The 27,292-nt window shown below is 37.9% G+C and overlaps 1 protein-coding gene across 1 annotated transcript in view; it reads right to left on the minus strand.

Moving 5' to 3' along the window:
• Positions 1 to 253: 253 nt before the first annotated feature.
• The window catches only part of COL6A6 (collagen type VI alpha 6 chain), a 50,902-nt gene continuing 23,863 nt past the window's right edge, over positions 254 to 27,292 (minus strand). The window contains 23 exon segments of the mRNA XM_029961757.1: positions 254 to 532; positions 2,432 to 2,706; positions 2,877 to 2,970; positions 3,789 to 4,460; positions 5,507 to 5,597; positions 7,385 to 7,872; positions 7,984 to 7,995; positions 8,556 to 8,592; positions 9,464 to 9,499; positions 11,696 to 11,758; positions 12,077 to 12,139; positions 12,266 to 12,301; positions 14,256 to 14,306; positions 14,741 to 14,803; positions 16,357 to 16,419; positions 17,303 to 17,365; positions 18,074 to 18,136; positions 22,382 to 22,417; positions 23,377 to 23,430; positions 24,601 to 24,666; positions 25,819 to 25,881; positions 26,127 to 26,180; positions 26,398 to 26,442. Coding sequence (XP_029817617.1) covers positions 360 to 532; positions 2,432 to 2,706; positions 2,877 to 2,970; positions 3,789 to 4,460; positions 5,507 to 5,597; positions 7,385 to 7,872; positions 7,984 to 7,995; positions 8,556 to 8,592; positions 9,464 to 9,499; positions 11,696 to 11,758; positions 12,077 to 12,139; positions 12,266 to 12,301; positions 14,256 to 14,306; positions 14,741 to 14,803; positions 16,357 to 16,419; positions 17,303 to 17,365; positions 18,074 to 18,136; positions 22,382 to 22,417; positions 23,377 to 23,430; positions 24,601 to 24,666; positions 25,819 to 25,881; positions 26,127 to 26,180; positions 26,398 to 26,442 — 2,661 coding nt within the window. The 3' untranslated portion in view covers positions 254 to 359.

The following is a 27,292-nucleotide window of genomic DNA, read 5'->3' on the forward strand; positions in this document are numbered from 1 at the left end:
CCAAAGTTATTTCAGGAAAATCTCTGAGGTACTGTTTTATTTTATGGAGTATATTTGGAAAGTGCACATTTTGGTATTTATGGAAGAAAGTCAAATTTCAGTACTTTCATGCCTTTTAAACAATACATTGTTGGCTAACAAATTTCTCCGTACTCAGTATGTTATGTGAGATCAATGGAGTAATAGCTTAAATTTTAATTTTCACAATTAAGTTACCAGGTAATAACTTTATAATCAAGTATTTCCTTCAACTGAAACATGGGAGCCAAGTGGCTATGTAAAGCCTTCTCTTTGAATTCCTTTTCCGCATCACCCTGATAGTCTAACTGAAGAATTAAAGTAACTTAAGTGTCTCTGCACTAGGAAGACTCTATACACAAGAATCCACATTCTTCTTGTGTTTCAAATCTATTTCTATTGCCTCCGCAGCCCCCATACCAGAACTGACCACACATTTTCTGCTCTTTGTCGTAGTACCACTTCAAAATGTAATTCTGACATTCTCCACTATCTTGAACAAGGTCACATGCATCTGGAAAAGGGAAATAAGAGACAGATTTAATGAAAGAAAGGTCAACCTTTCTTAGCACTGTTAAATTCAGGGAAAACTAACATTCAGTACAAACTGTCAGACAAAATAAGTAGCCAGTGTTCGAGATTTTACAAAGATTTACTAAGTATTCATCTACAAACCCACAGTGTCAGCATGGTCTGAAGACCCTCTTCTTATGATTGCTTTAACCAGAAAGAACATCTGAAATGATGAGATTTCAGTGGCATAAATAGAAGGAATGCTAAAAGGTTTTTAGTCTTCTAACATAGACTTTTTATTAAAATGATTGTAAAATGACTATATGTGGTCCACAGAAACTATGTAAATAAACCTTTTAATAATTTCCCTCTTCTTTATTCCAACTTGTTATACTGGTATCCATCAATAATATTTCATAAACAAACATACACAGGTTGTTAAACTATCCATGATAGTCTCTTAGCCAAATCCAATAATAATACAAATTTAAACTGCATAAATTAGCAAAGTAGGTGAGAGTAGCATACTTTGTAGCAATCTGGCATTCCGTAAGAACAGATCTAATCATCTTTCACTAACGTAAATTCAGAGTTACTCAAAAGAAGACAGAAGGGCAGCTCTAGACGTTCGTGCCTATACAACATTGAAGGGGAAGAACTGAGAAGTAAAGCAAAATCGTGATAAAACTACCCTGCTTAAAGATTTAAAATGATGTGACCTTCTGCTAATCAACTGAAAAGCAATAATCTCAAGCAACAGATCAGTACAAAGTATACCTCTCAAAAGACAAGTTCTGGAACTGGGTTTTTAGAAGTAAACTGTCGGGTCACTAGTTACAACACAGGATCGAGAAAGGCAGTTCGTACCTCTCCTCTAAGTGTTCCAGGTCACTTCTTACATTGGTGCAATGACCCTGACTACTTCCTCAAAGGAAATATTTTATTTGTAAAGTATAAACAGTGACATATCTTCCTGTTACTGGATTTCCTGTGTGACCACAGAGTTCATGAACTGGTCAATAAGAGATTAACAAGACTGTACTCATGCAGTTAGGCAACAGGACCAAATCCTATGGTGCTGAGTAAGCCCATCATGCACTGTGGTTGTATGGTGTTCACAGTGGTACACTAGCTCTTAATTAAAGATCCAATATTAAAACAGTATTGCAAAGGCATTGGTACTTTCTCATCAGGGAAGTGGCCACCAGACACTCTGGAGTCGTATTTGAGTGGAGAAGGATGAAAAACAAAGGGATGACAGCTGCAGCAATGAGCTACCACACCCCAAACTATGCAGACACCTTTTCATTTTTTTCACATAAATTCTCTTTAACTGTATTTTAAACAACAAAAACACTCAATTGTGCTAAAAGAATGTTGATGACAAATTATCTCATAATCAGCTTCCCATACCTGTATCAAATGTCAAATCTGTGAAGAAAAATGCATAATTAGGAAGAAAAGTTAAAAACATGAAGAATATGTATTTTGAGACTTCTACCGAGGGATCCTGTTCTTCCTACAGGAACAGACTGTATCAGAGATATATTTAGTTCCTCCATGTTGACCTAAGTTATCAGTAGGAGTAACTCAGGAATTACAGTGCAACTTGGAATTTAAAATGATCATCTGTTTTAGTAAGGGGGATTAGAACTTTTTATGATATTATCACAAAAAGTTACAAATCAAAACTAAAGTCACAATGACACATATAGTTCAATCTTCAGCTACAGACTCTTACTGTATAAATTTGGACTGAATGCAAACATGATGACCAAATGTTTTGGAAAAGTGTAATTAATGGAAATTCTTCATCATGTGTAAATATTCAACCGAACCCTTTACAATTTAAAGCTTTTTTACTGAATTAAAAAAGGATTTTCATATTCTAAAATCATACCATAATCATTACAGGCAGTTCTAGTTTCTACTGTTGCACCTAAGTTTTCCTTGTTCTCCTCCTGAGCTTCTCCACACTCTTGTGGCTTTTCTCCCGCAGCAGCTCCCTCTGTGACATATTCATTCTTCTCCTCATAATCATATCTCATTTCTGGTATTGTGTATACAAGTTCTTTGGTGTTCTCTTTAATACTCTTCATGACTCTACTTTCAGTTTTTTCAGTGTCTTCCAAACCATAACTGGAACCAAGTTCAGCCATTCCAGGAAAAGGCATCCTTCCAAGAAGAGGGGGAAAAGAAAAATCATTTAACTAACAGTATGACCTTGAAAAATGCATCCTGGTCCCATTTCTATTAAAGGTACTTTAAATACAACTACTGACACAAAGGCAAAAATCTTATATTCAGAGATACACACCCAAAGAGTTAAATAGGCAATTCCAAACCTTTCAATTATAGACACTTGCTGTTGTATGTCTCCCCGATCTAAGTTTTCACACTCTTCTTGAAGTTCAGGTGAAGGATAACTGTTCATTTCTTCTGTGGGGAAAGCCCAGATACCACGGTTGAGTTTTAAAGTCCTCCAAACCACAGTATGTTTAGTAAAAAGCACTATGTGAGTTTTTTGTTGTGAACTGAAGTTTGCATCTTTCAGTAAGTTAACACACAGTATCCAGAGTGACTGGACTATGTCCAGGAAAATGAAAATTATGATAGAGGTTAGCTAGGTGAGAATGACTCCTGAACCAACCTTTCATACTTTTGTCTTGCTCTGTAATAACCTATTTAGCTTCCAAAGAAACTTTCAAGTCTCTAAGTACATACAGGATTTTAAATCAGTGACAATTTCCTTCTTGATATCTTGTTTGTGTTTCAAAGCACCTAAGACCTGCTAATCTGCATGAATGTGTCTTGAAAAGTGAAGAAGTCCTTTTTCTGCTCTGTGGAGGAGGAATAACTGCAATAAAGAGAAAATGTGCTAAATATTTACCTGTTCCAAAGCCTAAATAAGCACAGTAAATCTGGACTTGCCAATGGTCTGAGGAGAAATGTGGACCTAATCAGGAATCAGAACTGTGTTCTCTTAGCTGAGAATAGTCTACCTTTAATGAAAGTGGAGTTCACAAAGCCACACATTAAATAAAAACTTCAGGGAAAAAACCTGCTTAAGACTAGAGTATAATGCTGTTCTGTCATTGCTGGCACTTCCATTAATGTCCAGCATCTGAGGCAAACTAAAGGTGAAAGACTGGCAGTTATGACTAGGAATGATAGCACATATATACTGACTACCTTCTTCTACACAGCATTTCTCTTTCTTTCCATACCTTAAGCAAATGCCATTGTGTGATACTTACGCTGTAGAAGATTCAGAAATGCCCGGCTAAACCTCTGAGCGTACGCCATCTCCGCTGTCGAAACCCTGCCCAGTGTCAGTAGGTGCTGCTCTGTGGGGGAACTTGGCAGCTCCATCAACTCATTGTCACTCACATCACTGCCAAGCGCAAGAGTGAACAAAGTGAATCCTTGGCACTTGGCTCCGAGTGAAATCTCTTTCAGCCTCTCTCTGTCCCACGTGCTTGTTTTGCTTCCAACTATTGTAAATATGACCCTGTGTTTCCTTTGTCTGGGGGCTTTAAAGAATACATTTTCGACTGTCCACTGTAGAGCAGAAGCAATGGCTGATGGCCCTTCCAGTTGGTGAACAGACTCTTGGATGTGTTTCTTCATCAAATCTTTACTGCTGTATGTAACTAGATCAAACTCCAAGGCCACAGGTGTCTGGTTTCTGCCAGGCAGGAAGCCCCTAGGAGCTTGCTGCACCAGTGCCACTCTGATGCCTCCGTATGATTCGTTTGGCTGTAAGGAAACAACAAACTGATCTAGCATGTTGTTCACAAAGTCTTTGGCTCTCTGAAAGTCTTCACTGCTGACACTGCGAGAGCTGTCCATGATGTAAGTGATATCCATATCCATCAGAACTGGGGGAAAAACGGGCACCTCACAGTTGGTTCTTGGTTTGCATTTATCTAGAGAGGAAGAGCAAACAGCAAACTACTTAGCAATACAACAAAAGCAAGAGTTAGGAAAAAAATTCACACAGTCCTATACATTTATTTTATTTTTCTTAAATTTTGATTAAAAAAAATAATCTGGGAACTTTGTTCTAGTAATGAACAGCAGATGAGTCTTGCTGAAGGAGGTTTTGAGATATGGGAAATTATTCAGGCATGAGAACAAAAAAACATTCATAAGGTAAAACTTCATAGATCCATAGTTCCCTTGAGAAATTTTCTTCTGTTGAAATCTAAACATTGTAAAGGACACAGAAACAAACCCTATTTTTCATCTCAGATCACTATTCAACATTCTGAAATATTATCATTTAGTAGCATCTCCTCCCCTCACAGTGTACAATCCACAGCAGATGAGCCTGGGTTCCCAGAATCATAATGCTATTTTAAGTTCATTTCTGTTAAAAAGGAAATGCTAAACACAGTAATTCATTTCACATGTCTGAGACAGAAACTAATTAAACAGCTTTTGTGGTTTTGACAGTCTAATTCTTACCATCCACTGAAGAGGAAATTAAAATTTTAACTCCTCAGCACTGATAACTGTAACCAAGAAATGATCTGTCACAGGGGGCAAGAAGGCCCATTTGCAGAAGAGGTTAAGTTAGCTGGAAGCAGGAATGTCAGAAAAAATCCCTGTCAGGGAGTGAAGTTTCTCTGGGTGATGACAAGAAACAGCTACAGCACTCAGGGCCACCTGTGGGCAGCCAAGCTGGGCTGAGTTGCTCCATGCAACCACTCTTGGGATTGGTGCTGGTGCAAGCATATATAAGGAATCAGCTCTTACATTTTTGCAAACTCCTTGTAGAACCATTTATGGCAGTAGGATTCTGCCCAGTGCATTGTTTATTAATATTTTTCTTTTATATTTAAGCACAAACACATTTAAGGTGTACCATGAAAACTTCCCCAACACCACACTGCAAAATAAATACAATAGAATGTGTTACTGAAAGGCTAAATAGACCAATACAACAGATGGAATTTGTAAAATGTCTTACCAAAGCAAAGTGTACAATATGTGATGCCCTCTAAATTTTCATCCTGTTGTCTTTCCCAAACAAATAATTGAAATCTTCTAGTGTCATCAATCTATGTTTTAAAGCAGACACAAAAGTAACATTTAAAAGACAGGTAAAATATATTACAGTTTTTCTTTTTCTTTTTTCTTTTCTTAATAGGGTGTATTTTTCTACAGAGAAAAGGGCAGGATCTCTTATATCTGGGATAAAGAGTGAAAATGTTTTCTTGGGAGAGAAGATTTTAGCCTTGGAACAATGTATGTGTTGCCTGTAATCAGCTGAAGAAAGACAATCTTCCCCAGTAGAAGATTTGACCACAGAAATGCTTGAGGAACTCTGAAGAAGCTCCAACAACAATCCATAATTTCACTGATCACCCAACCCCATCCAAATGTGATTCAAGGGAAAATGCATTTACTTGTAGACTAAGACTAACAAAAATGGCTGTACATTATACTGTAATGGTGAGTAAAGAATTAATTACTTCTTTGCATTAAACTTCAGCTTAAACTACACAATTAGATTCTGATTAATGTCTGTCAAGAATGTTATAGATAGAACTCTTCAAAGGAATTAGAATTGGCAAGGTTTGAATGATCTCTAAACTGAAACTCCTAAAACAAAGTAACCAAAGGCACTAAGTATCTGTGGCTACAGGCTGGCAGGATCATAAAGATTAAACCATCTCTCAACTACAAGAAAAAGGGAGGTTGTATTTACTCCGGGGGTAGTGGTGAGGTTGGTTGCTTTCCCATCATTGTAAACATAAAGCAGAGCTGCTGCCATGAATTTTTTGCCTTTCCCCCTGCTAAGCAGCTCTTTTAAACTTTTCTTCTCTGAAGACTGATTTATGGATAATTGGCACTTTTGTAAATAACAGACATCATCACATGCATTCAGATTTGTAAACTGCTTATACTAAGTAAACAAAATACTGATGCTTGCTCCTGTTTATCCTGTGGAGCAACCCAGTCAACAAACTATAAGCTTCCTTCTCATATGTTAGCAGAATTATTTCATTCTGCTAAATTAACATCCAGCCATAAAAATACATGAATTGACTAACAGATATGAGGCTGCATGAGAATAAATATAAGAAGAAGATTAAATGGCTACTAGATCAGAAGAGACTCCAAGTTTTGCACCTTTTGTCCTGTGTAAGTGAACATGTTTCCTTTTGGAAGGACAATTACAAAGAAACAGCAGCTTGAAAGAATTTTATTTTGAAAAAGTTCAAACTGAGAACAGATGATACCAAAACAAATTGGAAAGATGGAAACTATGGAATCTATGTTATGAAATCTTAAATAAATTTAGAATTGTTTCCTCTCATACCTTGTAAACTGGACTGTTTATTCTCATTTACTGTCTTTTATATGAAGTCATAAAACAAAATTTCATAATTTTCTCCTGTGCAAACGGCAATACAGATATCAAAAGGAGTTTTGCTTAATTTAATTTTCTTTTGAAAAAAACATGGTGTACTTGAAGACTTCTATTACTTTTTCTAGAAACTAGGGCCACAGTTTCTTAGTTAAATGGTCACTACATGTCACATCTTCAGAAGAGTAATGGCAAAGGTAACTAAGTGAAACTAACACAATGTTATGGAAATTCTGTGATTTGGCCTAAAAGCACAAGCCATTCATAATTCGTGTGCAGAAAGAGGTCAGATGATGATCATTATGGTCAAGTGAATCACCGTTTCTTTGTTGAAGTAATATTCTTTAATGTACCTCTTTCTACTAAAGGATTAGACAGTTCCTAGAACTTACTGGACTGAGAGTAGGATTTACTCAAACAATAGCAGACGCTGAGTAAATGGGTGACTCAATTTTCTATCATCTACCTACTTACTGAGAAGGCACGTCTGACATTTGGCACTTCACTGAAGGCAATGACCACTGGAGTGATATCCAAAGCACTCAACTCAAGCACAGCTGTGCTGATGGCAACATCATCCTGCGATGGACCATTGGCAAAAAATAGGGCTACTTTTCTTGTGAGGATGCCCTGACGAACACGTTTGAAGACATTTCTTGCAACAAATCTCATGGCTGCCCCAATATTTCGCTTTCCAGTGGATCTCTCCAGAGGTATTCTCTGGACTGCTTGTTGCAGCAAGTTGCTTTTTTGGAATTCTGAGAATCGGATGAGATAGCGCATATTGGTGTTGAAAGAAACAACGGAGACACGAGCGCCTGTTGGGCAGTTGCTTTCACTGATCTTAATGGTCCTCAGCAACAACATGACAATGTTTCTCATCCTTTCAAATGCAGCTGGTGTAACATCATCAGACATATCGAAGGCAAACACCACTTCAGTTGGGTAAGCTGGACATGTGTCTGTATATTGAAGCAGAAAATTTCTGTGAGAGCCTTTTCACAACTCAAACGTTGTTAGTTTTTTCTTCAAGTCTATAAAAGAATGGATATGCAGAGGCCAGATGGACTTACCTGATGAGCAAGCTGCAAGGAAGAGAGGGAGAGCAAATAAATTATTTTGGGCCCATATTCATTAATACAGTGACATATTCACTTGCTTTCAACAAAAAGCCTGATTCAAAGCTCAGACAACTGATAGAACCCGCCAGTGCAAGACAACACTCTTCTTCCATAATCAAATACTCAAAATAGTACACTTTTACTGGATGGGAAGTAAAAAAATTGTTCTGGGTTCTGCTGCGCACATATGTCTGAAGGGAACGAACACACCTAATTTGGAGAACAGTACACATACAAGTATTGTCTTCTCTCAGAGAACTCCCCAAAGGGTGTTGGCACAATGCCAAAGAATTATTTTAATCTTTAATGAGGTAAAGAGATATTTGTTATGGGTTTTGTAATTAACAGATTAGAAAAGGAGCAAAAAGAGCAAGTCTGCTTCAAACACCTGCTGAAAACCCCTCACAATTAACAACTACCAGTCAAACGGAACTCAGATACAAACCATCAGTTTACAGTGGAGGCTATTCTGTTTAAGAAGAGTGACTAGGTGTCAGAGGTAAAATAAGATGCTCCCTACTTACGGCAGTTTTTTCTTGTAAAATTCACAAGTTCACAAGGCTGCAGGTTCAAAATAAAAAAGGAATTAATGGCAAATCCCAGACCATCCCAGACTGGGAATCTTACTGGTGTTTGAGATGAAGGTCATATCCCAGTTCCTGAACTAACTCTCATCACAGTAAATCCAGATTCACACAATCCAGTTCCTCTTTATTTCAAATAGTACAGGGACACTCTCACTTGCTGCAGAAACTAGGCATATTTTTCTAGACCTGCTCTGTTGGCATTTATGATGTTCTGGAGTACCAAGAAACCATTTATCCATTCTTTATTTCGTGCTAATAAACTGATCTAGGATGTCACCACTCAGTGGCACTTCCATAAAAGAATGGACATTTCAATAGCGACTCACATAGGAAGAGAGGTCCATGAAGGAGGAGAAGACCTCCTCTGGACACAGAACACACCTGCAATAGTATTGCCTGTAGGTAGTCATCCATGCAAGGGTTAGATGGAACCTTTGCTCAGAAGTGCTCATTTTATAGGGGATTACGATTCTGAAGAAATCTTGTACTTCTATTCCCAGTGAAAATAACTGTTGCTGAAGAAATGCCTTCCTTTACAAGAGGGGAAAAAGTAACCCTAAACATGAGCTAGTGTGTAAACTGATGTGAGTAAAGAAACAGGTAAATGAATATTAATGGTCCAACGATTTGTAAAAGTTTGGACATGGTGTTAATCCATAGGCATAATTGTTTCTCATTCCTTGATCATTTGCAGAACAGATGAACGCACTGCACTCTGACAAGAACATGAGAAGGATATTGTTTTATAACAGCTAATTGTGTGCACTGCTGTAAGTGCTGATAAATGGAAGACTAAAACAGATAATTCCATGCAGTGTACAGTTAGCTGTAAGGTTGTTACTTACTTCCATTAAAATGGTGCCCATTGGTCCTTTGGCACCCTGAAACAAAATAAACACAGGTCCAAAAAGTCAGACCCTGATAATGTATTTCCGTCTATTACTCTGTAGCCCAAAGAAAATGCAGGCATATAGTGTTTCCCAACAAGCACTTATGAATTTGAAATATGAGGAGACATCAGTTCCCAGCATAGATTTTTGTGGACCCATTCCAGAGTTACAGATCACTTCTCAGACTTATTTCTCAGTCCATTTTCATTAATGGTTTTAAAATGTTCAATACTTGTTGCCCTTGAGGACCAGTATAGTTCAGAACTGGATTTCCTTTATAAACAGCAGTTTCTGTGCTATGTTCAGTTATTTGGACTTTCTGTACTTTCCAACACCTGATGTGTGACAAGCTTGCCCTCTACTCTTGCAGGGTAAAATCCCTACAGTTCTACTTCAAAAGACCTTGCAGAACACACACACATCATGATAGCTCAACCTACTCTGCATCCTTCTCCTTGGGAGCTGTGGAAAAATGCTAGAACCTCAAGCATCTTTTTTCAAAATAAAAGTATTTTTTAATCTTCATAATGGGAATAAAACAGAGGCAAAGGAATTTTTTTTTCAAAGGAGCTTGAGAGTTCTTATCATGTGTGCATTCAGATGTGTAGGAAGACTACTGAAAATTCTTGCAGGAGGCTGCAGTGAGATACACCAGAAAAATTTCAACTCCACATCCCACAGCTTTTACCTTACCCTCTCTCTACCATAACACTTCACCAAAATTATATACTTCCTTACGTCCCCAGATTACAACCCCGTCTCCTTATTTGTTCCTTCCCCTTCCAATTAATCTTCCATTCCTCCATCTTCTGCCTGAGCTACGCTCCTCACCTCTCCTGCTGTCTTGCTGCTAGCACCATCACAGCCATTCCATGCTTTTTTCTTCTCACGTTTCCCAGTAGGTCAATGTTCTTCTTTGGTACTGTTCAGCAAGAGTTAACTGTGAATTGCCTGAGCCCTAATGCTACTTGCAGCAGCTCAGTGGTGGTGACTGAGCTGTGCAGACTTGACACATACAGACAATCATGTCACCAAGCAGGAAGGACGGGTAAGACAGGCCCGATTTGGCTGTCCCTGCCTACTACCTGTGCTTCTTCCTGCATTCCCTATCACTTCCACTTCCCACAGACTTCCCACTTTCTCATTTCACTGATGCACAGCTATTGTAATAATCCTACCAAGCCCATATATCCCAAGCTCTACTCTCATTTCTACATTTGAGGAGGAGATCTTGAGCTTGAAATCCCTCTGAAGACTTCTTGGACCATGGACTGGCAAGGCCAACGGCTGTGGCTCATCAGCTCACAAGATTTGTCTACCTGTAACATGTGAGTGGCCAAGCAGCTGGGAAGGCAATGCATTCTTAGCCATTCTTGTGTCCAGCATCATAAAATAAAGTGGGACGGGTATATTCATTGACCAGCACAGTGTAATGAGAAGGAAAAAAAGTTTTCTAAGCTGACACATCCCATGGGCCATGTTTTCCAGGTAAAGATACTGCTATCAATAATGTTCCACATTTAAACTAAGAATAGGCCTAAGAAAGTTTAGCATGAAAATCAGTAACAGTAGACATTGTTTCTGGTCACTATGGAGCTGATTTTCAGCATTGCTGCAGGATAAAGGTAGACATATACAGGAATTTTCCTAGCTACCTACAAGGTTAGTCCTAAATCCTATTGAAATCCACAATCCTTTCATCTGCTTAGATAGAGAATAAAACATTTTGTTGTATAAAATGCAGAACACAGACACTGGAAAAGTACATCAGGACATTTACTTGTATATAAGGATTAACATGCTACAATCAATATAAGCTTTAAGTGCATAACTTTTAACTGCAAGTCTGATTTTAAATGGCTTTTCTTTTGAAATGGAAAAAATACATTGGCTTTCAGCAGATCAATCCAGTTCTATATTTTAGTACTCTCTGCTTATTTAGTTAGATATTTACCCAGCCTAAAGACAATACCAAATACTGTGGAAGAAATTCTGCCCTGCACTATATTGTTGCAGTTCCATTTCAACAGCAGGTGCTCCTGTGCACACATATCCACAGGCAAGACATAACTCTATACAACTTCCAGGCAACTAAGCATATGAAACATAATAAAATATTCCATTATTCTACTAGTAAGTCTAAGATCAACCTAAGAGTGATTTTTTTTAAAAATAAAAATATATTACCATAGGTCCTGATGGCCCTTGATCTCCTGGATCTCCCAGGGAACCTGGTGTGCCAGCATTACCCTAAAAATAGGAATACAAGTTTCATTCTTTATAATTGCACACACAGGTGCCAAATTTCATAAGGGGAAAAAAACCCTCCATAACCATATTGTGAGTTGGATCCTGCATTTACATAGACTACCACTATTAAGAATTATTAGCAACCAGCATCTCTGAAGACTCCGACCTGCATTCTCTCAAGACCTGTTGCACAAGGTATGGCAATAAAAGATCAGGGTGGGAAACAATTTAACTTTTTTTCTTTGTGAGAAAACACTTAGGACACAAGGGCTTTATTTATAGAACTCTTCACAGAGTTAGCAAATTTGTCATTCTTACTCTTCTACCCCTAGTTCCTTTGGGTCCTTCAGCTCCTGGAATGCCTGGGTCTCCCTCTTCTCCCTGAAAATTAATGAAATTCAGAACTTTATGGGAAAGGAGAAGACAGATAGAAAGACAGACAAAAACTTCCAAAAAGAAAAATGTAAAACAAGACATAAGGAAAGGAAATATGCCATTTAATCATACCTCTGGACCAGGATATCCTAAGAATCCAGATTCTCCCTACAAAAAGAAAGGACAAAGACTTCATAGGAATCTAGAACTTTGTGATCTGTTTAGCGTTTGATGCCTTTAAATCAAAAACAATTTAAAAATTATTCTTAGCATTCCAGCCCATTCAAGTAACTGTGGCTACTACTCTGGTCTCAAATGACACCATTGTATATGAACACCTTGCTCATCTAAAGGAAGAGCGTTTTAAAAATTTCCAACAGTTTCTGGATTTTCAAGCATTCTCAGTTTCTCAAATATATGTCTTACCAAAACTTATTTATGCATCCTAGTAATATACAGTGGAATTCACATATAGTGACTATGAGTTAATGGTAACATTCAGAACTCAGCGTTTGAATGTAGTTTCAAAATGTTGTACCCTCCATACTAAACAATGATACCATGATATTTTGTTGGCATATCAGAAGTCAGTTCATTAATTGTTTTCAGTTACTTCAGTTTCTGGTGTGTTCTTTGCTCGTATATGAGAAATATGGAAACTCTCGCATAAACCAATCCGAAGTGAAGTACCTCTTTCCTTAACATCAGAATTCACACTACTTACGCATGCCATTGTTCTAAGAGTTCCCTCCCATGGAAGTGGACTTGGTTGTAAAACATCATATGACTTTATCCAACAATTTTCAGAAAATTTCATGCACGTACACCCCCCCATTACATGTAAGAGAGCGTAATGTGACTGGGAACCTGTATAATTAATAGCAACCTTAAGTAAAATTTATACTAAAGGTTATTCTCTTAGCTATCAGGGGAAAATCATTCTTTCTGAATCACTATTCTGGAGTAAATTGGGTTTTGGTTATTTTTATTAACTGCTTTAATCCAGGCCCTGCCAAACCCTGGGCAGACATCAGTGTATAAGAAAGGCTTTAAATTAATCCTTTAAAACAATGAATAATGACTAGAAGATTTAGCAGAAACTTTTTTCCTCCATTCTTCTAACATGTAGGCTGTTCCCTGAAGTGAACAAGTGGGAGATTTCAAGAGATTAAAAGAATTAGTCTTGTATACAATGTATGCATAACCTACGAAACTCTCCTATGAAAAGGAATTGTTGGAGCTAAGAAGGTGAGAAAAGATATTGGAAAATAAGAAGCACCAAGAGCCATTTTAGCAAAAGGAGCTCATCAGTTGGAGAGGCTCCCGGGAAGCCTTTCAAATCTTTTCTGCAGGTTCCTACAACACTCTGTTTCTCCCACAAAAAGGAAGTGAAAGACAGGCCTATCAGAGATCCACTGGGCCACTTCTGTTTTACAAGCAGCAAGAAAGGACTTGTATTGCAACACTACACAAATTCCTTGAAAGGAGGACTGCAGCTTTTTCCAGCATCCTGACCCCTCTGCTCCCAGACTGACCCATTGGTGCCACTGGTGCCGTGATTTTGGTCTCTTCATTTCTATATACTTTTTATTTTAGCTGGATTCTTTTATGTTTTTAAAGAAGTGAGAAATTAATTGCTTTTTTAATTCAGCACTGTGAAGGGAATGATAAGAGTTTCTTAGCAATCCAGAGGTTTATCCCCAGATCTTATTTCTGACCATAGGAGCACAAGGAAGAATATTTCACATTAAAACAATATCCTTACTGTCTCAGTATTCCTTGGTAGTCAAGGAATCCCTCTACCGAAAGAAGAAAAATGAGAAGAGCCCCAAGTGTCTGGACCACCAATATTTGCCAAGAAGAGTGGCTAGTCAAGCAGACTGAAGTGGGTAGAAAGCACTGTGTATCCAAGAAGTACAGTCCTTCATATCCATATACACCCATCAAGGGAAAGAGTGAGAGAGGTCCTCAAAAGAATATCTTATTGAAGAATTTCTCACAAGGACTGTGGGAATCCTGAACCTCTTACTGTGGCCATGTCTTACATTCCTTTTTAATATAATATGGATGTTCCATTTGATACTGCAGAAGACTGAGAGACATTCTGACCTGAAGCACTCACCTTTGCTCCTTTGCTTCCTTCAGGACCATAGGCATCTCTGCCATCCACGCCCTGCATAGGTTGAACATACCGTGAGTTATATTTTAATAGAGGATTAGATTTATATCCAGTTTGACTTTGAAATAAAGATGTCCCATTACAGTGAGGTGCTCAGGCTGTTAAGATTAATGAATTAGGGCAAGCTCTCACTATATGGTCTAAAACCAGCAGCAAATGGTGGTAAAAGCCATAGAGAGAAAATAAGGATTAAGGCCACAGTTCCTTTCCTTGTGTGCCCTACCTTCAGCATATTCTTTCCTCTAGAGAATTTGATGTGAAAGATATTCTCTCTAGCCCACAACGAATCTGGTGTCCATAAGGAAATTGAGAACCAAATGTGAAATAATTTTAATTGTCTCAGAGAAAATAGAAAGGAATGAACTGTAGTATTTCAGCTGGATTGGTATTAAACTACAGGGGCTCTGAATTAGGGGAGAAAGACTCACAGGCATGCCTCTCTGTCCAGGTAGTCCGATTGGGCCCTTCTCTCCAGGGTCACCAGGTTCACCCTGTTACAATTGAAACACAGAAGCTGTTAGTTGGACTCATTCAGGAGAATTCTTCTTTCTGAAACGTGAAGTTGTCTGTTAGACTGAAGTGTACCTATACATTTTATAGACTAGTTGATGCTGGGCAAAAGCATTCCACTAGAGACCATGTTTCATGGAATGTTCCTTATGGTGGAACCAGAAAGGACTATACAAATCAGAATATGCTGAGCATTCATGCAGCTAGACTCCAAAGGCCTTTATTCAGCAAAACTCCCATTGTTATACAGTATTATCTGTGAAAAAAGTGGGGTTTGGAAAAGTTTATAATATAGTACTAGCAGGATATATCCTGGAATTCTACCAGCCTGAACCACCTGTTTATAGCAGATGATATTTCTCAGGCAGGCTGTCTGCAGTGAGCTCTTAGTCCTCTCACAGCGTTTCTTTTCTTCAGTCTCTTTTTTGTTTCCACTTTCCAATCGAACTTTCTTCTAACAAGGAACCCAATATTAAACAGCACAAAATCAGACACAGAAAATAGAAGGTATGATGAAAACTTCTAAGTATTTTTCCAATTTTTGTCACTGTTTCACTGTATGTTTTCACACAGTGACTATTTTTATAGTAACACTTTGACCTTCTGTCACTGAATGTAACAAACCTTCAAAGAGACTGAAAGGCTTAGCTAACTGGTATGACTTATGACTTACATTCAAAGATTCAACAACAACTGAGTTATTTTTATCGAATAAAGTTAGTCTCCCATATTAACATAAATGAAAGGAAAGTAAGGGATAACATTTATTATAAATGAACTCTAATGTAGACCATCTATTAGCATAAGTCTTTCTGTTAAACTTCATGTTGATTTAATTGTTCTCAACATACTCATTCCTCTATGATAGACATCGTAATAGTCAAGGTTCCTTGGACCTGTTAGGAATTTTTAGAAAAACGAGGTGAAAATAAGCAACTACACTTTTTTGAACTGGTAAGGTCAGATTGGACATTAGGAATAAGTTCTTCACAAAGAGGGTGGTCGGTCACTGGAACAGGCTTCTCAGGGAAGTGGTCATGGAACCAAGCCTGTCAGAGTTCAAGAAGTGTCTGGATGATACACTTCGTCATGCGGTTTACTCGCCCTGCAAGGAGCAGGGAATTGGACCTGATGATCCTCATCAGTCCCTCCCAACTTGCGATATTCTGTAATTAACTGGAATGTATTTGCAATGGATTGGACAGATTCTAGGAATCCTAAAATGAGCTTCAGGGTCAGGTCAGCAGTCTTGCATGTTGTGAGAAACCAAGCCCCACTGAGAACAATTACCACAACAGCAATTACATTAGTGGTCATGGTAAAACTAAAAACTTCTTATTATCTCTCTGACACCTCTAAGATTACCTTGAACATATCTCTTGTCTTCCCATGCAGTCTGAAAATGTCTATAGATCTTAATATTCTACACATGTTTCATAGGACTAACAAAATGTTAGAATATGCTTCTTCAGTCAAATTCTTGAATGAATGATACTGTTAGATTGCTGCAATTAGACACCTTAAAAATCTTTACCTTTTCTCCTCTTGCACCTAACTTTCCAACAGAGCCAGGTGAACCTGGGGGCCCCAGACTGCCCTGTAATAAGAAGTATCAGTTAAAAGGTGTGCAGTGAAGAAATCAAGGGCTCACTGCACTCAAGGATTCATTCCCACTTGAAATTACTACATAGTCAGTATAAATAATAGTGCATTTACAAGCTTTCCAGGACCACAGTAAGAGTTACTGGTCAAGCTATCATTCCATTTCTTTCCTGTCTTCTGTACAACTACTGTATAAACCTCAAAATGCTTTTAAGTATGAAATGAATGTTATTTTCAGCCTACATAGATACTTAGTCAATACATGCACATGTGCACAAACCCATGAATGCACACATATAATTGGGGGTGTAATCAGGAACATTATTACTCGATTGAAGCAGATGACCAAGGCTGACAGTGTAGGACATTCCAGTCCTGATTTACACCGATGTAATTCCAGAACAAGAACCTCCAAAATCAAGAGCATCACACAGGGGAGGAGATAGGAGACAGTGCTCAAATGTTACAACCTGATCATACTTCAGCAGTAAATCTCACAAGCCATAATGAAACTACTGATCATTATATAACTTTGATCTCAACTACACCACTGTACATCTGTATTTAACCATGCTGCAAGCCATGCTCTTAGTCCTCATACTAGATAACTGAGAGTAAAATCTAAAGACAAGGCTCCTCACTACAATCATGCAAAAGCTCAGTAACACTGACATTCACTTCCTATTCACCCACCTAAACTTATTTTCAAGGCTGTTATCATATGAAGCTGCAAATCAGTTACAAAAAATCAGTTACGTCAAAAACCCCTCAGTTTCTACCTTCCATAAGTTTTTTAAAAACTCTTTCTAAGAATAATATCAACACTGAGAATGAAAAACCCTAATGTGTACAGTAGGAATATATTATTTAAAGCTAACCAGAGGGCCTGGCATGCCTTGTGGTCCTGGAGGTCCTCTGATCCCTTGTGGTCCTCCTGGGCCCTGATGTAAAAAAGGCATTGAAAAAAAAAAAAAGTCAGTTCCAGACTGTTGACAGTCTTTCAATGAAGATCAGACTCCTGCAATGATCAGAATACAAGTGCCTGTTTCATGAGCCTTAATGCACAGGTGAAACTTCTGGCTGTTTGGTTGTCAGGATTTTCCTGTGTGAAGCAGCTGAGATGGTCACTGCCCAACAGCCTGATTCAGAGATTCACTGAGGTGTCTAAGATACCAAGGGAGCCATAAGCAGCCCGCTATGAACTAGGCACACTTTCTCCAGATCCTAAAACATAAAGTTAAAAGCATCTTTAGAGGATCTAAGAGCATCTTAAAACTGGAAGCTACTATAAACAGTCTACCATGATAATTCTCTTCAAAATTACTCCACCTAGCAAATTTTTAAAACACAAAGCTTTTCACATTAGTTTTGTCGATGCAATAGATTTTATGCAATTTCTAATGATGTGTTGGCTAAATTACTTATTTTTGCTATTCATTTTCCTCTTTTAATTTCACTAGAAGCTGCACCCACATAACTTGCCACATTTAATTCCTCAGGGTTACAGAAGAAATTTGCCAAGGAAGATTTCTTACTCACAAGATTCAGAAGCTGAAGTTAACCAAGCTTTCCAAAAGAAAAACAAAATATCAAGACTGACAATTCACTTTCTTCACAGCTAAAATAAAAACATAAGTTTTATTAGTTACCTGTGGGCCTGGAAGACCGGTCTCTCCTGGGTAACCTGCTTCCCCCAGATCTCCTTGCTCACCCTGCCAGAACAAAACCCAAGAAAACAACAACAAACCCAAACAAATTAGCACCTGTCATCTGTACATCAAAAGATAATAATTTCATATCTGTACATAGTTGATAGAATGTTTTTCAATGCTCCCAAACAGCTTTCAAGCAGCTTCAGATTCCTGTTGAAGAAACTCAGTAGAAAGTAAAAGACTTCAGCAGCTTTTTTTCTTGTTGTTTAGAGTGTGTGATGATTATAAAAGTTACAGCACAAGAAGTCAGTTCTATCTGCTTTGCATTTTCCTGAATACATTTTACATCAGGTTTCAGCACTATTCCTGCATTACCCTTGTCCTTGTCCTTGTCCCCTGCAAAAACCATGAGAAGTTATAAAGTCAGGACCACAAGGGCAGGTCCTCTTCCCCCTTACCCATGAAGAATGACTCTGAGGGGAAACCACAACTTCATTATCGTACTAGAATCAGAGGCTTTTATACTCCACATCTTTCACCCTGGTTATTCAGTGAGGCAAGTCAAATACTGCACCATGGATAAAAAACTTTTTCAGCTCCCATCTCCATATAAAGCTGGCATGTGAGGATGAGTCAGTTTAGCTGACATCCATAACAAATATTCACTGTCTGCTGGACTGAGTAAAATGGTGACAACTAGCACAAAGATATTCCAGGCCTTGCAGATCCCCTTTCACTGAAGAAATCATAAACATATGTCTGAAGATTCTTGGGAAACAGATGGTTCTGGAAAGAATCTCCTGAGTAAAACTGCATTTAAAAGGCTGAATTTCCATTCTCCATCCCATGAATGAAATGAAAGATAAAACAGGGAAAAAAAAAAAGGAAAAAAAAAAGACAAAAGCAAAAAACAAAGACCAAAATTAATTTATAGCCAGAGTAACCATAATGTAAAATGGAACATCAGTAAGTATATGTTATTGCCAGATGTAAAAAAAATTAAATAGGAAAAGATTTCCACAAAAATTGTTTTTACTCTAATGAGGATGGACAAATTTCTTAGGCACACTCTACTAGAACCCAAAACAAATAGAAAGTTTTCACCTATTTAAATTTACTTTGAATCAAACCCAGAAAATTGGTTGTTCTTTTTTCTTCCCCCCAACTTTTCCTCTCTTTCGTGCCTTCCTTTAGTTTATTCTCCCTTCCATCTTCAATATCTTGCTTTGTTTTCAGTACACAGACTGCATGTTCTTCTTGCCTGTGACAAACACCACTCTGACACCTCACCACACCTTCTGTTCCTTCTGCCCTGACTACTTCTGACTGCTAAGAATGGCTAGCTGTGCTTCTTTATGGTTTTTTAACAGAAGGATGGATGCCACTGTCATATTGCAGGGTTTACTGTTCCTTCTAGTTTCTCCAGGAGATGTGGAAGACAGAAGTGTGCAATTCCCTCTGCCATTCACCTTTTTCAGCTCTTCAATGAAGGATATTCACATAAGCTGTGTTCTGACCATGGGTTGGTGCCTAGCTTTTCAATGCCTACCTACCCATACAAATGTGGTTTTTATTATACTTTTAGAAGACAAAGCTGATCATCAGGTACTTAAATGAAAACAGTTTGGAAGTTCCTTGTTGCTGTGAGGTTCAGTCATTTCTCTTGTTCCACACCACATCACAAAAGGGTGGCCTCATCACTGGGTGAGGAGGCTCCCAGGGAGATGATGAGGGTTGACTCTAAAGACTCAGTGAATTCTGCACTCTGTGATTTTACTAAACAAGTTGAACATTTTATTTTCTAACCTCATCAGCATTCTTGTACTTTAGTGCAACAACAACAACAAGGCACAATTCCATTTTCACAGAGTCCAGTTTTGTCCTGTTACCCTCAGTAATCCTGTTACTTGGACTATTTTTTTCTGCTGGTATCTGACAGAAAAACACAAACAAATATTTTTAGAGTTAAGCAGCAATCAAAAGGGGGGGGGGAAGTGCACGAAGTTTCATAATTACCTAAGAAATGGATTTCTGAGTGTTTAGGCAAGAATTGGAATAATTAAGAGGCAGGCTTGATGAATATTCTTCAATATTTTAACATAAAATGTCTTCATAAACCCTATAAATAATTTCTGAGATAGAAATAGGAAACGGGAACTATAAAATGCTCATATTTTTTCAAGTTACTCTGATCCCTGTAGCCAAAGCTTGGTGCTTTCTCCATTACTGGCAGACAGTATCAGAATATTCCAGTCTATTCCTACTTGCAATACCCTAGACAGTGAAAATTCTGGATTCTCAAAGTGAAATCTAAATCATGACTTTGAGAAACCAGGTGGGGACAAGGGTTTTGGTACAAGGCATGCCTGTATATTGCAAAAAGCTGGGATGTGACGGGACTGTAGTTTAGGGAACTTACAGGACTCTCACTTCTGATTGTCATTTCCCAGTGAAATATTAATTTGAATCACTTTAAATGTAAAAACCCTGTGTTACCTGGCTGCAGCACACAGGAAGAGAGTAATAAAGGTACAGCAAAACTGCTCCTCCCAACAGGAGAGGGACAGGAAGCCCAGAAATCAGAGGCAAATCAAACACTGTGCTGCTGAAGAAATATTTCTGCCATAAAAGTCACTGTGCCCTCCCAGTAGTCCTTTTCCTTTGCTGAAATTTATGTTCTATATTGCATCGCTATGGTTATTCTCAGTACTATTTATTAACATTTCACACTTGGTCTTCACTTTAAATGCTTGCTGCTGACACAAAAAACCCCTCACTCAATCCATGCAGAAGTTTCATGAAAAATCATTAACCTTTTGCCAAATTAAGAACACAAGAAGAACTTCAATTTACATACTGCATCCACAATTAAAAACCTGAGAAACTGAGCAAACTTTTCAAACTTTTACTGGCTGTCCTCCAACAGCATATTTTGTACATGCCAAACACTTCATATTGTGAACCTGGATAAAGGAAACAGGGCTTTGGCAAGGACTTTGAAAGAACTGCTACTTGGGCGTTTGCACTTCATCCTGTCTCCTCTTTGATACTATGACTGCACTGATATTGTATGAGTATGATTTGGAAATAAGAGACGGGAAAAGCTGGTCCAAATTTTGCCCTGCCCATGTTTGTGAGTCAAGAGTTGCATAGAACAAACTCTACTCAAAATGCTGGTTTGCACATTTATTCAGAAGCTACAATTCTGCCCATTCCCTAGACTCCAACACAAGGCAGGATTTCGAGACATATTCCATCCTGCTGGTCTGACAGTGTCTTACATGAAATTGTAATGTTTCCCTGGGTTTATATGCACTAAGATATAAGGGAAATGCTATACCAAGGCATATACTGTCTCCTTTATCTCTGTCAGAAGCTGCAGAGATATGGGAACCACAAATGGGAACCACTTGTGCTAAAGCAATGTTTCCTGAAATGATCATATAACCTATACTTGAGAATTCCTAGAATTTTTACTTGCACTAACCCACTCTCGAATATAGCTGCTTTTAGATGTGCTTTGATAACTGTACTTTGTAATTTATACCCAGAGACAAACAAGATTTCTTTTCCAAGAACACTACCTGAATCATCGCTTAAGAGAATGGCAGTGATGTCTTTACCAAGTACATCTCCATAAAGTTTATTGAGATCCAAACTCTATGGGGTATAGATCTAGGAAAACCAGGGCTACCATCCAGAGGATCTTCCTGGAACGATCAATCAGCATGCACTGGGGCTGACCTATTCCTTACATCCTATACCAGCATTCAAACTACAGTACATTCTTTTAGATATTGACTTTGGAAATTAAATTCTTTCCAAAACCTTGATCAGTTTATATGCTTCGAGCCAATTTTCAGAGCTCCAGTTAACACTGTTACATCTATTTTTAGCAAATCATCATTGCCTTAATTTTATCTGTGCTGCGTGTGTGCATCATGCATATATCTGTGTGCATGCAGCAAAGGAGGAATAAACTGTCAGACTTTGCAGCCTGACCACACATTCCTGTCATCTTTAGTGAGTCTCTTCTCTACTTACTTTCCCACATTTGCCCTAATAATAACAGTAGCTGTCCTTTTATTTTGATGAAAACTCTTTTCCAATTCTAAATCCTTCAAGTCAGGATGGCCTCTAGTACATCCACCTGAGATCCAAAGGCTGCCCTGGCTTGAGGTAGACTTTTGATTTTTAAGCACTTGTGTCTCGGATCACAATGAAACCTTCCCTTTAAGAGGAGCAAACACTGAGGCTGGACATGTAGCTGCATATAGATGGGTAGCAGCAGCATCAGCCACTCACCTTTATACCTGGAGGGCCTCTTCGACCTGCTGCACCCTAGGAAGGAGTGGCATGAGAGATTACATCCAGATCACTGAGCAACATGTGAAACAATGGCTTATAATAAAGTACATTATATATACTGTCAAATCAAAGGCAGCTTATAGAAAGCAGAGATTATTCCAAAAGAAAGATTTAAGGTAAAAAAAGAGAAAAGAGTGGATTTGGGGCAGAAATTATTATGCTAGTAAGCCTTACAAAAAAGAAAGAAGGCTTTAGATCCTTAGTGAGCACGAAGGGAAGGCATTTCAACAAAATTCTGGAAAACATCTTCCCAGTCAGCTGCCCTTTGGCTAAAATCAATGGAACAAAAGCCCTCTTCTCTCCCTCTGAGCTAAGAGGTTTGCACCACTTCCTGCTGCACACTGCTCAGCAGCACTAGTGAATGTTACTGTTCAACCTCCGATCACCAGAAGCCTTTAAGATGTTTCTGCAGCCTGATTGAGGAGTGATCATCATTCCAGATTTTGGCATCAAGCACCATTCTGACTGACAAGAAGAGGTGCCTTCATAATTTCCAGTCTCCAGTGAACAAATAAGAGCAGCTTAGCTGCCAGTGTGTTTATATATATGCTTGAACAGGCATACAAAACTTGTTGTCATGGGGAGGAAGAAGAGGTAGATTTACCTACAGCGAAATTATAAAGCAATTAAGGCTCATAGAAAAGGTTGCATTGAGTTTAAGGCTTGTGACTTCGCATGAATCAGACCTAAAATTAACAGGACAGCAAATTCCTGATCTTAAAGAATACAAAACATTTCAATGAACACAAGCTACTAAATTTTAAGCCAAGTATGTTTCGCTAGGAAAATATTAGAAGATTTTTGTTCCCTCTCCTTGCAGGAGTTTGAAGTGTGGGATAACAGGAAGAAGAGAAAAAAGGGGTTTTCTCAAAGGAATCCCACTGTATCTTTTTTTATCAGTAACTTCACCCCATATTGGCTACTATTCTTACATCAGGGCCAGCATCACCCTCCTCTCCTTGGAGTCCACGTGGGCCTGGTTCTCCCTGCAAAACAAAATAATGATCAAGCTCTTTAAACATCTTTGCCTCTTTCTTGTACTTGCACATTCTTCTTAATACATTATTTCTTTTGTTTCTTCTTCTAAGTTTTCATTGCAATCAGTTGTGTCATGCTAAATATTGACCCCTGCTTTCTGCAAATAATTTGCATTCAAAATTATAAACCAGACAGATCATGCTTGCTTTGGACTTCCAATCCATCAGTTATTAACAGCTGATACTCCATCAAGGCTTCTTGAATGAAATAATTTTTGTTGACTTCAGCTTTTCAGTTGGACTTGAGATAAGAAAGTTTGATGAGATCTGCTTTAAACAAGTCATCAAAACCCAATTATTCTCCAAAAATTAACCCTCACAGTTTTTCTACTGCTTCCATCACACTCTACATAGACATATGCACACACGTGTCCAAGCATGTGCACAAAACCCTACTTATTCTGATAGGATTAATCTTCTAAAATAGTGGATTTTTCTCACATGTTGCTAGTTCTCAGCTTCTTAAGCCTTCATCCACCATCATTTATATATACTACTGTCCAACTACTTATCAACTTTGCTTATTCTTTCCAAATAAAGTGCAATAGAGAAATGGGCTGTGCTTTTCTGTTATGTTTCTTTTCTTGCAGTATTCTTCAAAGACCTCTTAAAAACTCAGACATTGCTATATAAGCACATAATCCAGCTCTTATATTCTTGATACAGGTCAAAATGGTGTTTACCCACCATCTTGAGAAATAGCAGTTCCATAGCAAAATGCATATAGTTTGTTGATACCCAATGCATTTTTACCAGCATGATTTTTAACAGTATCCTTATAACCCATTACTAGAAGCCTCTCAGGTGGCTGATGCAAATTTGTGGTAGAATAATATATTCTAGTCCATATTTTCCCTCAGGCCTATATTATGAGAATATTTCCATAGTCTTTGTAAACCTTTTTAATTTTTTTTTTCTTTTATACTGTATCACACACTTCTCAAAGATTTCTGTGCTGCAGACAAACACTAGAGGCAAAATACAAAGCAAATAAGCAAACAAAAAACACACACACAAAAAAAAAAATGACAAAAAAAGAGCTTCTTGGTCACTGGACAGCCAATACAATTTAGCGATTATGCAAATCCTCTCTCCATAATTATAGAACTACTTGCTTACCTGTGGTGCTAGGCTTCCTTTTTCACCTTTAGGACCACTAACACTACTGTTAGCCCCAGGATCTCCCTGGAAAAGTTAAATGGAAAGCTCAGCATTTTCAGTGATCCCACCTTTATTGCTTTGATTATAGAGGCAGGATACGGAAATAATATTAATTAGATTTGTCATTGCAGACAACTAGAAATGAAAAGGCTATTTTAAATGAAGATGCCTGTAAGAACACTATATAGGAAGTTCTGCGAAGTCCACGAAGTTCTTTTCCGAAGAGATTAAAGGCAAAATTACTAACGGGCAAGAAATTAAACCCTGAAAATGTGAAGCTGTTCTGGTTGATTTGGTATAGTTAATTAAGATCATATCTTGTCCGTGAGTTTCAGATGGGGGGGTTACACTACAGTGGAATTCCATTTAGCTGCTTAATGCTAGACACAGGTGAAATCCTGATCTCTCAAAGAGGTAAATTACCATGACACCTGGATTTTAGTTTTCTTTTAATATAATCATTAGAAATCAGGAGTCAACACTATATTTGAATGTTTGGAACAAAATCTTCGAAATATATGTGAGAAGACAAAGTTGTGATACAAGAAGTGTTGTGTCTCCACTGAAATTTCAGTCCTCAGGGAGTGTGTTCATGTAGAGCTCTGGAGCATGCAAGGAAAAAATGTGAGCATGAAGAAGTAACTTACCTTTGTATCATTATAAATTGCTAACCAAGAGTTAATGCTCAGGGTTTTCAAGTGATCTCAAATTCCTCTTTAGGATGGGAACCACCAGGAAGATCGGTCTAGTCCACTTGGTTTTTTCATTAAACCTTCTGGTCTAGTGGGAAGTGTCCCTGCCCATGGCAGGGGGTGTGGAACTAGATGATCTTTAAGGTCCCTTTCAACCCAAGCCATTCTATGATTCTGTGATAAGTAGCTCCAAAAGAAGTTATGTTGTCCACAGTAACAAATAAACAAACAAACAAACCAAAAATGCAAGGAACAAGCAGGAGACCTGAGGCTTAAACACCTGCTTCCAAGCAACATATCAAAACACATCAGTCCATCTACATACAAAGAGTTTAGGACTCCTGGAATATGCCATGCTTCTTGCAGAGTACTACTTATCTAGCACTGTGAAAAACTCTTCAAATCATATAAATTTCAGACGTCACCATCACAAAATCCAGGCACAAATCAGTGCAACATAACAAAAATAAAGGAATACACTTACATAATCTCCTCTTAGACCAGATTCTCCTCGTTCACCTGGTTCTCCTCTGGGGCCTTTTCTGCCCTAAATTCATAAAAAGAACACAAACAATTAGGGTACAAGTAGAAATAGTATCTGTCATAAAGGAAGGCCAGATAAGAGAACACAGATTTGTTGAAGTCAGTGGAGTTATACTGATTTACAGCAGGAGTCACATCATATTAGAGAATAGGCAGCTATTAAACACAACTCAGAGGAATTACAGACAGCATTACACTTTGGAAAGATGTTTCCATAAAATCTAAACATTACTGTAAAGGGTACTTCACCCATTTTCCTCTGTTGCCTTTCTCTCCAGAAGGTCCAGGCAATCCCCGTTCTCCCTAGACTCACAAAAGTGGAAAAAAGAAGAAAAAAATAATGTTTGTTTTTTCTGATAAATGTGGTTATCAGGGTTTATCTGGTAGAATCCAATTTCAATCAGATATGCAATTCTAAACACGTAACAGTGGAATTTCTGTTCAGGATTAAAGCCATAAAACCTGTACTTTTGAACCCTGAGGTAGGTGTCTTTAGTAACACTGCACATGTAATGATTACCTGCTCTCCATCAGTGCCATCGAATCCACTCTCACCATATTCACCCTGTAGCAATAAGCAAAAAACCCCCTTTCAGCATCGGTCCACTTGTCTCTGAGCAAGTGTTCAGCCTACCTTTTTAAACTTGAATAAGGTTAGTTGTTTTCAATGGTTAGCAAGAATAATTAGGAATAATAATTATAAATTTGAATTAATAATTAATATTTTGACAAATTAAGAACATCTTAATTATTTGTTAAGAACAGTTTATAAGAACAACAGTTATTAAAACTATAGATTTTCATCAGTATTTAAATTCTGTTTTTCCTTCTTTTTGTTTTCAAATCTTTTTTCAACTGCAGCATCTTCAATACCTAGATATATTTCAAGCTATAACTACTAGTATTTGATCTATCATGCTGATAACTTTTTAATTTTGATGTCAACCATCATGTGTTTGTATTGTGCTTTTCATTTTTACATAGCTTTATACCGTGAACAGTGCATTGAAAAGCTAGAAAGAATAACCATGACTAAAAAAAATTACAGAAGACTGATCCTAGACTTTACGACTTGTTAAATAAACTTCATAACTCTTTCAGCAATGTGGTGCTTGCTACAAAAATAGCAGTCATCTTCCTTTTCAAACACACATTGCTCTTCTTCTCCCTTTGTCTGCAAAAATGATTCCCCATATTGCAACTGATTATGGAAGACATTTTCCCGCAAAACATCCATTCCTTCTTTAAGGAATTTGCAACGTTAACTTGTGCGAGGCATCTAAATAGACTTACAACTGTGAGAACCTTATTTCATTTATGCATGCTTCACAATGTTTCAGACCTGACCAAATAAGCTTCTTCCATCTTTCTTTACTAGGATAAAAATGAAGGAATTAACCCTGATGTAAATTAAC

Source organism: Manacus vitellinus, unplaced genomic scaffold (genome assembly GCF_001715985.3).
Source record: "Manacus vitellinus isolate BGI_N305 unplaced genomic scaffold, ASM171598v3 scaffold_3_pilon, whole genome shotgun sequence".
Classification (NCBI taxonomy): Eukaryota; Metazoa; Chordata; class Aves; order Passeriformes; family Pipridae; genus Manacus; species Manacus vitellinus.